General features: G+C 36.2%; 1 protein-coding gene across 6 annotated transcripts in view; it reads left to right on the top strand.

Annotated features, from left to right (window-relative positions):
* Window positions 1-1,911: 1,911 nt before the first annotated feature.
* CD36 (CD36 molecule) overlaps window positions 1,912-17,641 on the top strand; it is a 34,761-nt gene continuing 19,031 nt past the window's right edge. The window contains exons 1-2 of one of the 6 annotated variants that reach the window (XM_038154308.1): window positions 1,912-2,035; window positions 13,920-14,156. In XM_038154308.1, the coding sequence (XP_038010236.1) occupies window positions 14,037-14,156 (120 nt within the window). In that variant the 5' untranslated portion in view covers window positions 1,912-2,035; window positions 13,920-14,036. Of the gene's footprint in view, window positions 2,036-6,316; window positions 6,450-10,602; window positions 10,815-13,919; window positions 14,157-17,641 lie in introns of those variants that run through there. The other 5 variants (XM_038154309.1, XM_038154305.1, XM_038154307.1 and 2 more) reach the window with 5 other exon arrangements.

Genomic DNA, 17,641 nt, shown 5'->3' with positions numbered 1-17,641 from the left:
AATACCAGCATCTGCTGGGTCTTAAGTGTCTTTTATTAGGTTTTTCACAAGACCAATGGATGGAAGTTGTCCGCCATGAATGCTGAGGGAAGCTGCGAAAAACCATCCCCACTGCAGTGATTCCTGTCTCTTTTAAGAAGATCCAAACACGTTACTGGAATGTACACACATTATTTAGGCATGTGTGCATTAGAAACACAGGCACATTAAACTGTAGTCAGAGGCATCACAGATATCCTTACAGATATCAGCTGAGAGATGTCCATGATTTTTGCTTGACCAAGAGACCAGAATGCTCCCTTGGGCACACAGACTTCAGAAAATACAATGTTCAGTAAGACCTCGAATGTGTAACTGCTGTTAAAACAATCTCACATGCAGAAGCACAGCAGGAAAAAAAAAAAAAGCTTCCTCACTGCATGAATGTGCAATGCTGAAATGAGCACAAAAGACTTTTAGAGACACTGTTCTGATATGGTAAAAATTTATCCTCTGAGAAGAGGGGGGTAGATAGCCTGGTAGTAAGATTTGGGTAAAGAAGGAGAACTCTGAGCTAGAATTGCAGAGTGAGAAAAGGAATTGTGAGAGATAGACTGGTGAAAAACTAACAAGAAAAACACTAAGAGAGCAGAGTGCAGCATGGACGAAATAGTTTCCAGAAACTGGAGGGACTAAGCATTTATATGTCTGCAATCTTATGGCTGCTACTACCCAGAAAGTCTTGGGAGTGTCCTGCTGAATCTTCTCCAATACCATTTTGAGAATCTGATAAGTGACTATTGTTACTTTTTGCCTAAAACAGAGAAGCCTGAGTATAATTATGCAGAGGGTGTGTGCTTTGCCACAAACATGCCTGGGGTGTTTCATGTTGTGACGACATGTTTACAATTCTGTAATCTTTATCCTATATAATTTTAAGGATTTTTTTTTTTAATGCTAAACACTAACGAGTGCTCTGACTTCTCAAATCATAGGAGATGAATGATACATTCCATTTCCTTTCTAGCTGTTGTGGGTTTGAAGGAAGGGCACGGCACTGGTTTTGGTAGCCCATTATGCCTGCTTTGCCACTGAACCTGCCTGGCACTGTATTCAGAAAACTCTCAGCTTTTCCCAGCCTCATCTCAGATCCTCTCCCTGTTCTGGTGCAGGTAAGAGGGGGATAAAATTTTCTTCTTTTCTTTTCTTTTCTTTTCTTTTCTTTTCTTTTCTTTTCTTTTCTTTTCTTTTCTTTTCTTTTCTTTTCTTTTCTTTTCTTTTCTTTTCCTTTTCTCTTCTCTTTTCATTTCTTTTCTTTTCTTTTTTCTTTTTCTTTTTCTTCTTTTCTTTTCTTCTTCCTGTATGGCTGAAGCTGCTCAGTATTCATTTTCTTAGAAGTGGGAGGACTTCAAAAAGAGTGTTGAATGACAGCTGGGCAGAAAATAGGTGGTGGGTAGAAATACTGTGGGCTTTGCTCTTCTGAGGCTTTAGGAACGAACACAAACAATAATGCAGTATGAAGTTACCAAACTTAAATTATTATTTATAATTAGCCTTTTCAGGTAAGACTTTTCTGTGTACCAAAGAGCACTGATAAATCTGGTTTTCATTTGCAACCAGCTTTTTGATTAACTGATGGCGTGAGAAGGTTATATACCTGAACTTCATACAGAGGAAAAAGAAGAGAAATAGAAGAAAGAAAAAAAGTATCAAGGGAGATTGGGGAAATATAAATGTTAAGAAATGACTAGAAACAAGGACAGAATTTATGGAAAGCAGTAAATTCTGGAAGAGCGGGAAAAAAACCTAGGGGATAATTCAAGGAGGGAGGAGCCAAACTAGGGGAGATGCTTGGTGGAGGAGTGACTGCTGAGATGATAGGGTGGAAGGTGAGAGACATACATAGAGATGGAAGTGGGAGGAGATTCTCAGAGAAGGAAACAGGGGTAAAAGGAACCACATGTAGAAAGGAAGGCAGAAGTCTGGCAACAAGCTGGAGGCTGCAGCTGTGAAAGGTACACAGGAAGCAATCAACAGGACTCCAAGGAGATCAAAGGTAGAACAACAGCATTTACAGCGCAAGAGGATAGGTCAGAAAATATCCAGACTAATGCAAATTTCAGGAATATTTTTTAATTCTTAACTTTTCCTTGTCACTTGATTTTCTGTCTAACTTTAGAGAAGCAGAAATTTCATTGGTTAAGAGGTTTATGCCAAGAAGTGTCCCTTGAGTTAGTGCATATGGAGTTTTATAGCACCATCATAATGACTCACCTCCAGGTTCCTGATAATCCTCTGAGACAGCTATTATCTTAAATATGACTTGGCAGACAGGCTGATAACTGTTGCTGTTTGCTGTAACTTTCTGGAAGGAGGTCCTTTATAGGCTGTTCAGATAAAAAATAATACCATGCTTAATTGTTAATAATTTAATAATTTTAGAAAAGTATCAGCCCTGCTATGACAAAAAGGATTTAGCAAAGATCCAAAAAGGCAGGCAGAGGAGGCAATAGCCCTGACACTTGGCTCAGATGTTTATTTAGAAAATCAAGTTCTGAAGCAAAGCCTGTGAAAATATTCTAGAGAGTCCCATGAATTTGAACAGCTGTACTCACAGCTGGGATCCTTCATCTTGACCTGTCTCTATGTTTGGTGTAAATAATTATAATAAACCCAAATCTGAAGAATTATCTCTAATATGACACGTATTATCTGGCTTCCAGTACTTTGTGTGGATTAAATGGGATTAGACCGTGTTTGCAAAGAGTTACTGCAAAGTCAATGAAATTTGTTCTGGATTGGCAACAGGACCTGATATGTTGCCTCCAAATTCTGGGCTATTGCAGAGGCTGAAGGCACCAGAGGCAAAGGCTGGTCCTGAAAGGATTTCTTAGAACTGGTCTTCCTTGTGAAGCATAAGTGTTGAGAGGGTAATATCTTGAGCTAGAGGTTTCATAATTCCTTATCACTTGAGACAGTTTACCTACAAGGGAGTTTAAACGGTCTGGGCAACTTTCTGTTTGTGGCTTATACAAGATTAGCTGGGTGGTGGGGCACTGGGCAGCAGGGCTGCTCAGGGTTGCTACAGCAACTCTAATTTTCTGAAAATAGGGAGGTAAGTTTGCTGGCTCTTCTGCACCTCTGCAGATCCTTGTGGCAAGAGTTGTGAGAGCAGCTCTCCCTCCATACAGGTATGTGACCCTGCTCCTGGGTTTAAGGCAGATTCTGAGCACACAGCTGGATATTGAATAAACTTCTTGTAAGTGCAATATTCCATCCTAAAACTTGCAAAATGCTCCTAACTGCTAGTTATTGAAAGCAAAGAGAGATGTTATTCAGCCTCTATTTCTTTACTGTTTATAAATCCAAGAGAAGTCAATTCAGTAAAATTTTTAAAGGCTAAATATACTGGTAATCAAATTATTTCACTTGAATATCTTGAAAATATTGTGTATATTGCTGATATTTCACTGTACATTGCAATTAGAAATAAATATAATGAAAGTTTAACTGCAAAAATTGGATTAATAATTTGCCTGTTAATCATTATCTTGTCTATTAAAGTCTATTATATAAGCAACTAAATACTTATGTTATAAAAAATATGAGCAGAGATACCAAGTTTGTGGCTGTATACATTTAATAACTGTGATACAAAATGATATATGAAAGATAATTATTAATTATTATATGTAATAATTACTATTGAAATATAATTATTAATTATTATATGTAATAATTGTTAATTATGGGAATGGTATCATTATTAATTGGAGGGGAAAAGAATATATATGCATTTCTGTGTAGCTTCAAACTTTAATTTTTGTGCATATACAAAAATATATAATAATATATAATATATTATATTATATATAATATATAATAAATATGCTGATGCAATATAAGTTAATTTATTTTTGGAAGTACTGAAATCAACCCAATAAATATAGGATAATTATATGCTATTTTAGTGATTTATTTTCTTGACAATTGACACAATTGCTATAATTACTCAGTGATTTTTTTTAACTTGGCAAAAATATCCTACTCATAAAAAATGAGTAGTCTGTAGTTGCTAAGTTTGTTTGGGTTTTTTTTTCTGTCCTCGAGTGAGGCTTCAAAAGCAAGTATATAATTGGCACAACCAGGAAAATGATCAGAAATGTAAGGGGTTTGGACTAAATTACTGTATTTTGCAACTACTTTTTTTTTTCTCTGTAACTGATAGTTACATCCATATTTCTGTAACATGTTTTCATCTGAAAGAATAATGCCATATCTTGGAACTGAAAATTACACGATCTGAGAAGTTCAGGGTATCTATTAGTTCCCTCAATAATTTACTGCTAGTGCGCAGAAATTACTGCTAGTTCTTTCACTACTGCTCTGCTCTTCATAGTGTTAATATTTCTCAATATACTGTGATATTACACAATTTTTCATAATCTGTTTAGATGTTCAGCTACTGCCAAGGGATCTCCTGTGCAAGGGTAATTTTATTTTTCAGTGTTGGGGTTTTTGTTTTTTTGTCTATGTGTGTGAATTACGTATGATTCTTTTACTGAGGTAATTAAATATCTTCTCAAGAAAAATACAAAGAAAATTAAAAAGAATCCTTTTTTGTATCACAAGAAGTTTTTCTTGCTTCCAGCCACCAAATCTGATTCCCTAAGTGGAGTTGGCAGCTGCCCCAGGGGTAGCTTCAGTAAAACTTTCTTCTCCTGCTGATCTGATGAAGAGCAGGGCTTTTCCCAGCAGTAAGCTGATGGTTTGGCTTTGGTGTTTGAGGCTGGACTGAAGGTCCAGGGAAGAGCTTCTATATGTTGTGCAGACCAAGGACATGTCTCTAGGTCTGGAACATGTAAACTGAAAGATAAAGGTGTCAGTCATTTGACAAGTCTTCTTCAGTACTTGAGAAGTCACCAAGAAGCTGACCTTAAACTTAGGTCTTCAAAACTGGAAAAAAATCTCCTGTACATATGTTGTTCCTAATTATTACAGAGACAAAATTACAGTGTAGCTAGTAGGCAAAAATTTACATAAGGACTACCCAGTCATTCTTCAAAACCACTGACATTGTCTGGGATGATTCACTATGGTGACTATTTCTCAACCAGGTATTGCACTAGTGAAAGATTTTAGAATTACTCCATTATTCTGTGACTTCTGATCTAAGGAGAAGAGTTTTGCAAGAAGTGGAATATATCCAAGTAGGGATGAGATTTATTAAATTTCTCCTGACTTTCAGAAGATGTTTGCTTTAAAATTTTTGTCTCTTGCCATTGGCGCCTCCTCTCTGTGCCCTCCCTGTGATGTCTAAGACAACTTTTTTTCTCGGTGGCATTACCTTATTACATTTCAGGGCCTGACCCACTCCAAATGTCATAGACCCAGAAGAGTAACAAAGATTGGGAGGAAGAATCTGCTATTGCAGGACACCCAAGATAAGAAGACATTAGGAAAGCCAGCCTGACGATAATGAATTGTAAATTCTACAACTGATGAGTGCCAGGCCGTCCAAGATAAGAAGTCACAACACAACTCAGAAATAGTCAAATATTAAACACTGAATATATTAGATAAGCAGAACATATAAAAATTAACAACATATAAAGAGTCCTTATCAATTTACTTAGGGTGATAGTGGATTTACTTTGAGGATTCACCACACAATACCCATTTTTGTGCAAATATGAAATAACAAAACCCTTGGCTATGTGTGTGATTGTGTCACTGCACATTGGGTGATGAATTATAATTTTTGGGGCAACACTTCAGTTTCAATAGCATGAATAGACCAACTCAACCCTTTCAGTAAGAGATTTTCATAACCGTTCACTGTTTCAGACTCACAAGAAGTCTATGTTATAATATTACTCTCTATATGTTATAATATTTTCTATTGGATTCTGTTTTGCTAAGTTCCCTCCTATCTGTATTCTGAGTTACTTTCACATGAACCCACAGGAGTAGAAGGATCAGAGTCTGGTCTATCTCTGCTGCTATTGGGATTTCTTCACCTAATCCCCCTGCTAGAATCAGTTGAAAACAAATTTTTAAAGTGATTTTGAGGACTGAGAAAAGCAGCAGCTTATGCATGCCACAATCATTGACAAAGAGCCCAAAAGCAATATATCTAGGGGAGAAACCTGAAACAATTACTGGGTTTTCCATCACCCATTTTCCCCTTAAAGAGCTTCATTACAGTTTGACAGAGGAACTCATCAGTGGCAGGAGCCAAATATATCACACTGTTTCCACTATACTGCTGCCAAGTTGGCTTGAGCCACTGGTATTTTAGGATGTTTTTCCATATCGTCAGGACACATTGGGAACCACAAGGGACAGCACCTTAGGACCTAACACTTAACAGAGCTGGGAAAGCTACGGCTGGGAGTCTCTGGTGGGTAATGAAGGAGCTACACAGCAGTTTGATAAGAGTCTTCCAAGCTCTTGTGAGGAGAAATAAGGTATTAATGCATGTTGGGGCAGATATTTTTTTCAGGAGGTTGAATAATACTTGATAGGAGTGGTTGGAGTATGACTCAGGGCATGCACTGACAACCCTTGAAGGCCAACACACCTGCAGTAAAAATGGTGATGTGAGCCGAGCAAAAAAGTGTAATATCATGTCTGCATCTTTGTCCAAACTTTCCATTAATGCCAGCTGGTAAGCATTTTGAACTTTTCTTCTTGAACTTTCAATTTTTTTCATAATCTGGTAAGCATTTACCAGAACCTTGTACAATTGTTTTGGTACCATCAGTATGGTGCACTGATGTGCAGAGGAAAGGAAAGGCCTTTCTGGGGACTTGGAGTGGAATTGTTATAACATTTTCTTTCTAATCATTAGACGCCTAACTTAAGTCTGTTGTTTAGATGCTTTTCAGTTAAAGGGGAAACATCAGTACCTCTAAAACATATGCACTGCCTGGAACTGTTCAGAAATAAGTAGCTGTAGCACTCAGTGATATGGTTTAGTGAACATGGTGGTCAAAGGTTGGAGATCTTTTCCAACCCTAATGATTGTATGATTCTATGATTCTATGTAGTCTTATCTAAGAAAAGATTTCAAGTACTTGAAAGTTGATGAGTTGTCAAAGAGATGGGTTATGTTCACTCATCTCTAGTAAAAGGAGAAAAAAATCAATTTGTCTCTGGATGCCTGCTTTTAGCTGGATAAGTTTATTGGTAACAAATATTTGTAACTAACTTAAACAAGAAAAAACATAACATGATACTATGCCATTTATTTTACAGCTGCATAGATAAGATAGTAAAAAGAAAAATGAAACAACTAAGATGTTTGTTCTTCCTTTTTTATGTGAAGTGACCTGACTTATAAAACTCTGTTCTATCCTGTGGCTTTTGGAAAATCAGGTCATACAAAATAGCAGTCACTGCATGAACAGATGAGAAAGAAAGTGAATACAGAATTTGGGAATGATATTAGTTCTGTATTATTATTTTATAATTTGTGTGTTATATATTCATGTTCTTTATGTGCAATACCTGAAGACAGGCCATGCTCATTCTGGGATGGCTCTTTTGAGGTGGAAGAGCAGTGAATTGTTGAAGCTGGTCTGAGTGGATAGCTCATGCACTGCTTCTCGTGCACTATGTGATGATGTGATACACAGAAGGTTTTAATTTCCTTAGGAAATCAAATTATCCTTCATGAATACAAAATATCTCTCCCTATAAAGTAATACTTCATAGTATCTCCAGTACACAGAGAGAGGCAGAAGTCTCACCCAGCTGTGCCATATTGCATATTTTGTTTTTTCTTCTCCAGATGATTCATTTTCATCACTCTCCTCAGTGGAACTAAGGGCACATTGGTGAACATGAGTGTGTTGAATCAGAAAGAGCTTATTTGGGGACAAAAGCCATAGGATCTTTGTGTGTGTGTGTGTTTATGGTCTGTTTTCTTTTGAGGGGGGCAGGTTTAACGATTTAATCTTTCACTGAGCAAGGTACAACCCTTCCTGTGGGACTTTTCCACTTCCTGTGAAGAAGCCAGAGGGCCACTGAGTGGTGACAACAGGATTTTCAGTAGAGACAATAGAAGCTACATAAAATGATGCTAGTAGACTATTGTGCATGAACTTACCATGGAAAGCAGGTTAATATAATTTGTCTCAAAAGCAGGGAGAGTACCCAAAAGCTTATAGAAAATCATGTTTTAGATACTGAGAGTATTAGTTTAATCTTTTGCCCCAGGGGTTGGCATTTTACCTAACAACTACAAAGTAGATTTTGTTGGGTGTTTTTTAACAGTTAATGTCCTTAAAATGTTCAGAGGGTGCAAAAGTAGAGACAGGACTTTGCTGAAGCTTTCTAATTTGCTTCCTAATGTCATCTAACATATGCTAACATTTCCACATCTGAATAAGAATTAATGTTAACATTAGTTTTATAAGCTTCATGACAGGCAATTGAAGAAAAATTCTGAGTGTAATGACTGGGAAACACAGGAATATAAACTCATGCTGTGCTGTACTGTACAGCAAAGAATTCCTACAGGAATATGGGAATGTATATGTAATCAACTTGAAAATTCAAATTGTATGTAACATCAAGGTATGTCTGATAGAATGGATCTTAATATTAAAAAAAAAATGAAAGAAAGAAAAGGGAGACAGAACCTATTGAGGAATCTGAAGGCATATAGGAAAGCACCCCAAAGAAAGTGTTTTCCAAAGGGCCCACTATGAGATATGTATAAAAGCCATGAATAGTACTCATCTATTCAGCATTTTTTTGTCAGTAGTACGTTTACTCCAGAAAACGTATGTGGTCTTCATTTAGAAATAACAACAGCACTTCCCATTTTCTGCTTCCTGCAGTTTTCTGTATCTTCATGAGGCATGTGAGTTTCATTTACTTTGTTTCTCCTTTTTGACAACTTTTCCTTGTGGGACAGTTTGTCTGTTGCACCACTGGGTACTCTGATGAAGTACACAACTGTTTCTTTTTGTGTCCTCCTTCTGTCGCTGTGTGTCTCTACTCTCTCCTCTGCAACCTCTGAACTCTGAGATGAAGTCAGAGGACACAAGACCATAAAATACTTATGGTTTGCTTTAGTTTGTTTTTAAGAAAGACAAATTACTGACATCCAAAAGTTCACAGCTTCTTTCTCAGATTCCTGTCCTTTTAGCTTGTTTCTGCAGTTGAACCAGGCAGTCCTCATTTCACTGCCAAGCACTGCTGCTGGAAGAGATTTTGCTTATGCAGGATGATCGTAGGATATTGTAAATCATGACATTAGGTGGTACAACTCAGCATGCATATGCTGAAAACTGAACATCATTATGTTGGCAGCAGCAGATTCCAACAAAAAACCCCCATAGATGTTTTCCTCATGAAGGGTGCACACTGGCTCCCACACACTGCAAACAGAGAAAATGAGCATGGTAGGGAACCTCTCCACAGGAAGCAGTGAAGGAAAATCCCAAACAAGAACATCCTCAGGAGACCATCCGAGGAGGACATGTACAATAGAAACAATTAATAACAGTAAAAGTAGTTCATGGCAAGCACAGTGTGGAGGACTGCTTAACTTTCAGCAGTTAAACATTCCTCTTTAATTAGAAAATAGAGGAACACAAAATTTCTGCACTTTTCAAGGATGAGAAGCTGGAGTTATTCAGGGTCACAAGCTTGCCCTGGCAGCGAGCCTTGCACTGAAAACTGCAAAAAAAGTTGTTTTCAAATGACCAGGCTCACTTTCAGTCTTGCCTTCACTACTAGGAGGTAAAAACCTCAAATTAATAATTTTCATTCACCTTAGATTTACTTAGCAGAAATAGACCAGAAAAAGGCAGATTTTCCCACAAAAGCTAAACTTCCAAGTAGAGCAGCATAAAATAACAGAACAGCAGTCAGTCAAAACAGATAGAAAATACTAAACCTGTGACTTGCAAACTATTCAGTGCTCTACCATGAGAGTCTAGACCTAAGAATCTATTTTTAGGAATATTTTTTCTCTCTCATAATTAAGCCAAATAAAAGTCACTTTCTCTTGCTGCTGCCAGAAGAATCTTTTAAAACAATCCATTCATTGAGTTCACCTAAGATAAAGAGGTATTTATAAAACATTTCTGCAAAAGCTTGTGAAACTGTTATTATTTAATAGTAGACATTGTGATGGAGTAACATGTTGATTGATAGAGAGGTCAGTGTAAAAATAAATGGTTTTTAGATACATTCAGAAAAAGAATCTTTTGGGATGATGTTCATTGAACTTCCAGTAAAATAGGAAGAGCCTTAGCACTTGGCAAGGAAGCATTGTATCTGATACCTGAAAAAAAAAAAAAATCCTATCCAAAAATATTCTGAAATTTCCTGATTTTTCTTACTTGAAAATACACTATCATGATGAGTAAAATACAAATATGCAGATGTGAAAGAAGAAGTGACTAGAAACCAAATAAGTAAGTTACCCTTTTGTCTCCTTGACCTTTGACTCACTTGGATCAAACTTGGATAAAGATTGCAGTCGCTAAGTATCCTACCACGAGATGTAGGTAGTGGCTTTTAGTCAGGCTGCAAAAATAACCCCTTCCCCCAGCAGCAGTACAACTTAACTTTTACTTCTGGCAAAAAAAGATAAAGAGGGAACTGACGTCTCTTGGAATATATAAACACTCCCCCCACGGTTCCCAGCCCATGTGCTTGGTGGGGAGGTTTAGCTGCTTGTCTGCTGGTAACTTGATGCAAGTCATGTGCTAAGTACTGGTGTGTTCAGCTGAAAAATCAGTCGCCCTTATTCAAGGTGAGTCACCCGACAGAACATGTAAAATCAGAGGGTTTTCCTCAGGAACACTTCTAAGGTCAGTTGGATGGAAGCTATTGAAAATATTTCTTTTTAATGCAAAATAAAATGGAAGGATTTTACAAAGCTGCTTGCTAGAAAAAGTGACATTTTACATGGATTAGTGAAATGCTTTGTTACTATGATAACAGCAGTGTTTTTATGTTCAGTGTGGCTGGCTTTCCCATGCATTCTGTTTTTTGATATTTAATATTCTTGAAAATATAGTCCTGGAGTCATATGAATTTATAAAAAATAGATGTTTTAAAGAAAATTTTCTAGCATCCACTATTGCAGTTAAAAAGCTTGAAACTACAATTTCAAAGAACATCAAATATATAATGAGATTATTTGTATTTTATAATTTTATAAGGGCTTGCTTTAAGATTACATGTACAGAAGTCTAAGTTAAATAGGGAAGAAAGAATTTAATAACATTTTTCATCTTTCCTTCTACACAGTTGCTTATAAATTGTCTTTAAGAGATTTGAATGGACCATTTTCATTGTTAATAATTAATATTCTTTGAATAAAATTCTTTCAGGATATTTGAAACCATATTAAAAAGTACATACCCAACACTCTAGTATGGGGTGAATAATCTTATTAATCCTGTAGTCAAATCTGAGTCTAAATGATACAATAGCCTCATAGACCATAGCTAATTTTGTTATGGTACTTTCTATTCTGCTTAAGGTCTATAATTTACACTTGAATATAAATTCCCAGAAAGTACATTCTTATTGGAAATTTCTACCTTAATCTTCAAATTTTAAATTCAGTTCTGATAGATGAGAATAGTATGTTGACTTCTATATTAATTGAGTGTTGAGAGTGCTCTTCACTCACAGTTGTGTAATTTATAATTTGAATTGCATAAATTGGGATGTCTAGACTGCTATTACATTGTTTTTGGTGGGAGAAGGGTGAATAATTTTCAATTTGCAGAAGCTTGGAATAGACACAAGTTGCTTGCAGTCACTTGCTTTCTAGCTGTTTATTGTTAGTGCTCATGAGAGATGCCAAGTCTACCAAAAAAAAAAAAAAAATCACTGGAAAAGATTGTAGAAACCTAGGTGGAGATGTATTTTGGTGAAAAGTGTATCACTGTGGAATTTGAAAATCTTCAGTATGTAATTCAAGAAAAAAAAGTGTGATGATATCTAAAAGACCCCCATAAATATTTCTGAAGGGACTAATTTTCATTTTAAATTTTAAAATGTTTCCGGACTGGAAAAAACCAAAATTTCTTGTACTGGGGGAAAAAATTAAATGAAATTAGGAACTTCTCAGAATTTGGTTTAATTGAGGATGTCTGCTTTTCCTTAGATTTGCTACAATATGTAACAGCAATCAGATTTTCAAATGCCCACACCACCTACCCAATTAGTTGCCTTTTGCTGTTCTGTCTTTGCCAAACTGAAGATCCTGATCTCAGCCTAGCCACAACCAAGAGGGATTTGGTCCCAGTGATTTTCACTTCAAAGTTCCTCAAGTCTAATAAATTTCTAACTTAAATACGCTTTAAAATTTGTGGTTAAACACATCCAGTACATCAAAAAGCCTTTAATGGCTTTGGAGTGGGAACCACATGGAATGACCTGGTGGCCGGTGGACAGACTTGTATAGTGAGGATAGTAGGGATATTTTCCCAAGACTGCGAGCAGTCTTTTGGTCATTCTGCTTGAAAATATCCAAGGAGAAATTCTTAACGTACCAAATGATCTCAAATGTGCAGAAATAGACATTGTTAAAGGCAAGGGAGCCATAACCTGCTCAAGAGCAGGCAGAAGGTGGGTTTCCAGTGCAGTGAAAGGGAGGGGTCTGGTGCCAGGTAGAGATGTGACATAACTGAGAGTTTGGGATGACAAGGGAGGACACATCAGTGGCCTGCTGACCATGGTACCTAATCTGTTAGGGCGTGTTGTACATCCTTTATGTGATAAAAGGATCATGCAACTCATTAAGGAAACAGAACACACACTATAGCTGTTTAGAAATTAATGAAGTCCTTCTGGTACTTTAGTCTTCGTGAGCAAACTGGTTGTGTTGTTTTTCCACTTTATCTTTCTGTTTTCCTTCTCTCTATGTTTGACCTTGAATGTGTAATTAACTCTTGAGACTGAAACTGTTATTAACTATTGCCTGCTTTAAAATTGATTTAGAGATGTTCACAACATGTCAAGAAATAGAAATTAGTAAGAATAAAAAGTACATGGACAGTGACATCTAACACAGAAAAGGGCAGACTTTCTGTTAACTGGAGGTCTAAAGCAAATAACCAACTTGAAAATTATGTGTATTTGATTAATTCATAATCATAAAGAATAAATTGCAAATTAGGCAGCTCTTTGTGTCAATTACTCATAAACAATAAAAAATCTGAAAAAATATCACTTGGAGCTTATATTTTACCACTTCAGCATTAGTGTCATTCTTATTTTCTTTACAACCCCTTTCACTGGGGGCCAGTTTGTAAGACTTATTAACAGATATTACTAGCAAATCTTATTTTCCAATGACTAATCACAGACATTTTTCTTCTGAGTCTGAATAATCTTGAAATTACAGGTATTACCACTCTCAAGGATCAAGCTCTAGTCTTGCTTTAAAAGCTCTGATTGAGGACTTTCTTACTGGCACAAGGCAGAAAGAGCCAGGGGAGCTCGTGCCAGAGCAGTGTCACTCCTGCTTCTGCCTGAAGTGGGAGCCATGGGCATGGCAGGCTGAGATAAAAGCAGAGCTATCTATAGCCTCCTTCTTTGGCAGAGGGAGATTTAAAGATGTCTACATCAGGAAGAATGTCATCTGCATAATAACAATGTAGGCTTGCCCTAATGCAACAGAAAAAAAAAAAATAAGACTAATGAATAAAACTCACCCGTTTGTTTAGGCAACCGGAATGAAGATAATCATATGTAATAAGCAATTGGCAATAAGCCAAAAGTACCTGCAACTTTGTTGGTTTGCTTAGTCTGTTTGGTTTTATTTTTGGTTTATTTTTGCCAGCGGCTGGCCGCTGGCTGGCTGGTTTTGTCTTGTTATCTTCCTACCTGCTTCATGTCATGTACTTTGTACTTCGAGCTTTGGAATTTGATTTTTGTTCACTTTCTGCTTATATTAGCAGCTTCTCTGAGGAAGATCAGTGCGTTTGTTCAGACCAAGAAGAGAGGAAAAGCCATCAAGCCTTACAGCAAGAATACTTGTACACTGTTTACCTGTACCCTAACAAAAAAGAGGAATGGGCTGTAACAGAAACTGTGGGCTCCTCACTGGGGCCATCGTCGGGGCTGTACTGGCTATCTTCGGAGGAGTTCTAATACCAGTTGGAGATAATCTTATTGGCAAAGCAGTACAAAAGGTACCTTTTTTTTTTTTTTTTTCCGCTTCCCCAGGGCATATGGTTTGTGGTTCTTGAATACTCATTACTTTTAAATCTCATGTTCTGGTTCTGTTTATTTTCTTTTTTTTTTTTCTTTCTTTGTAAAACATAGTTTTTATAAATTAGGTGCTCCAAAATTCCCTGGAAATACATGCAACAGCAAAATTTTTAAAAATGTATTAATGATATTTCCACATTCACTTGTTTGCTCTCTTTTGTGCTTGACATTAGAAGCTAAAAATATTGTGTTTTCAGAATGCAATTTAGAAGTAAGTGGATTTTATTTTATTGTGTTTATAATTTTTCATATTTATTTTTCCTTTTTTTAAAAATTTTATTTTCATACTTTGGTACTCACTCTATGCAGCTATATTTATATACTGCAAATAATCTAAACAGTCTTCTGCTGCAGAATCTAATCCTACACTTCGTGTATTCACTCCACATTCTGTGATTGTATGACTCAAGTCAATGTTCTCCACATGACTGGAGGATCTAATAAAATGCATCTCTTCATTTTGAGTGTGAAGATTGATAGAAGTAGAATGTTTTGGACCTGGCAGACACAGGTTTTTTTTTCTGATTTTTAGGTTATGTCCCTAAAATCTAGATTTTTATGTAAAACAAAAGGAAAAAAATTTGCTAAATCTTTGGTGAAAAATGTACATAACTGGGGGTTTAAATCATGGAGTAATCTGGAATAGAAGCCCTGGTGTGTCCGCTATGATGACGTAAAATCTCCTTGGAGTCACTGCACCCAGAGTTGGTTCTCTGATGGTAAAAAATCTGAAAATCTTAAGGTCTTTGGCTATTGCTTAGTCCTGCTATTTATCTGCTGTGGTGCTGAAGACTGTGACACCTTGGAGAAACTTATTCAAAGGCTCTTCTGGAAGAGTAGCCTTAGCCCAATAGCAGTTGTAGTCAATTGAGGAGGTGGATACATGAACCAACAGGAAATGCTGAACTGTCGGTCGAGGTCCTGGCTATATTATAGTATCATTTAAAAACAAAAAAAAAATTGCAAAAAAGGGCTCCTACAAAACATCCTAATTTTTTCAGGTAATCCAATAAAAAACAACCTTCAGAGGCATTTTCCAATTGTTATTGTATTTTTCAAGAATTGAAAAAAATTTAAGGTTTATAGAAAATAAAAAATAAATCTCACTAGATAGTGTCTCAACCACCTTGCAGCATTTTACAAAAAAGTCACAATTTTAATTGTTTAATTGTTTAATTTAGAAAATGATGGGTTTTCTAAAAAGCATATAAATTTAAAAATGTATATCTCCTTATATCAAATACTTATATTAATCCTGAGTGTTGTCTCATACCATTCAATATTTTGAAAGCAAATTAAAAATACTGGCAGTGTTATGTGTTCATCCATTTACTAACAGAAGTGAACCAGTTGTACAGCATGGTTTGCAAATGTCTACATAGTCAATTATACCTGCATGAGTCTGTAGTGGTAGCATTAGAGGGAGTAATTTTCCCCTCAACCACTTTTTAATTTTCTTCATTGTGATCATGTTTCAGATGCTTCTACCTATTTCAAGGCAGCTTGTTTGATGTATATATATAAAATGTACCAGTAATCACATAAAACTTAAAAGAGTGCATTTGTAGAGGCTTTATTTACTTAAGTAAATGGATATGTTGTTTTCCTAAGCACAAGTCACACCAGACTATTGTCTTTCTGTTTAATGTGTTGACTATTCAGACACACCATAAGACTTTAAGAAAATTCCATTTCAGACAAGATGGGCCCGGGTACAACAACTGAAATGTGTGATCAGTTCAGCAGATGCTCTGGAGGGACTTGAATTTAATTAATTCTTATTTTGCTGTGCTGATGAAAGACCTGTTAATAAAAACAAATCTTTTATTCATTGCAGTTATAGTTAAGATAAATACAGAGCTGACCGCAAAGGAAAGAGATCTGCCAAGCAGAGAGTACTCAAAATACATTTTTTTCTGAACTATTTCACTTTTGGAAATGTAATTTTTATGGAAAATCTTTGGTAGAAACAGATCAGCTTCCATGACAAATTTGTTTGGAGCTTTTAAAGAATAGTGACCATAGGACAGGAAAAGAACAGAGTGAGATGTTCTTTCAGATATGGCCTGTAAGCATTTATATGGAGCAGATTGCCTAGGGAAGTGTTGCAGTCCCCAGCCCTGGAAGTGTTAAAAAAATTAGTAGATATGGCACTTCAGGATGTGGTTTAGTGAGCACTGCAGTCAAAGTTTGAACTGGATGATCTTGGAGGTCTTTTCCAACCTTATTGGATCTATGTTATTTCCATTTGTACTCATGTGAGGAAAAATCTAAAAGATGTCCTCACCCACTAGGTGAAAATGAAACTCAGTATGCCATATTTCTAATGAAAGGTAAAAAAAGTGTTTCAGACACAAACAGTAAAGGCAAAATCTTGTCTTAAATTCTTCACAGTCAAAGTTTGAAAAAGACCCCTAGTTTTTCCTCTGACTATCCTATCTCATAAAAAATTCTAGTCTATTGCACGGTGGTAGGAACAATTCTGTATTTTTTGAGGAAATGTAAGTTGCTATCAAATGTTATTGCTGAATTAGAAAAACAAATGTTGAATAGATTTAGGACATTTCGTACCGTAGCAAGGCAAATTGTCCTAAATTAACTTGTTATCAAGGTTTAGTCAAAAAGAAATACTGTCAATTTACTCTAAAGCAAGATGAATCAAGTCCACATGAACTTCTCTAGCATCTCCCAATGAATTGGAGGAACTTTAATTTCAAAAATTTATGCAATCAATAGGTTTTTTTGTCCTTTTCTGCTAGCAGCAGAAGTCTAACCATGCTTCTCTTAAGCTTCCCTTAAGCACACATCTTTACACTTCACCAGCCTCATTTCTCCTTTATTGCAGTCATTTAGAGATTAGCCAGAGTAAACACGGCAGGGTATATCGTGCTGGATCACAATGTTTTGGAAGCAAAACGAAAGCATCTGCAAGTGTACAGAAAATCTCAGGTGCCCTTAGGAGTTGGACAGTCTATCAGCTGTTATCTCCTGGTGGGTGGGTGCTGTGCCCCACCTATGAGCAGTCCATGAGTGGACAAACCAAAGTTCAAGCAACATAAAACACCCAGATGTTACATCTTCATTTGTTCCAATTTATTATCAGACATCTGTGCTTCAAATCAGAGCCCATGGCTATGTTTTCTAGGCTCAGAATGCTTTACCTGTGTCTCCAAAAATTTGGATAGGTTGTTTCAACTCTAACCTCCAGCAGAGTTTAAAAAAATAGTTTATATATATATAGATATAGATATAGATAGATAGATATGTATATATATATATATGTTTGTATATATATATATGTTTGTGTATGTATATATATCAGAACATATATATATGTTCTGAATTGTTTTCAAGGCTCTTTAAAGAAACTGTCACTTGAAGAGTGCACTCAAAATGACACCAGCAG

This window comes from Motacilla alba, chromosome 1A (assembly GCF_015832195.1).
Source record: "Motacilla alba alba isolate MOTALB_02 chromosome 1A, Motacilla_alba_V1.0_pri, whole genome shotgun sequence".
In the NCBI taxonomy this organism is placed as follows: Eukaryota; Metazoa; Chordata; class Aves; order Passeriformes; family Motacillidae; genus Motacilla; species Motacilla alba.
The sequence above is the reverse complement of the archived record's forward strand: the minus strand, read 5'-3'. Positions and strand labels throughout refer to the sequence as shown.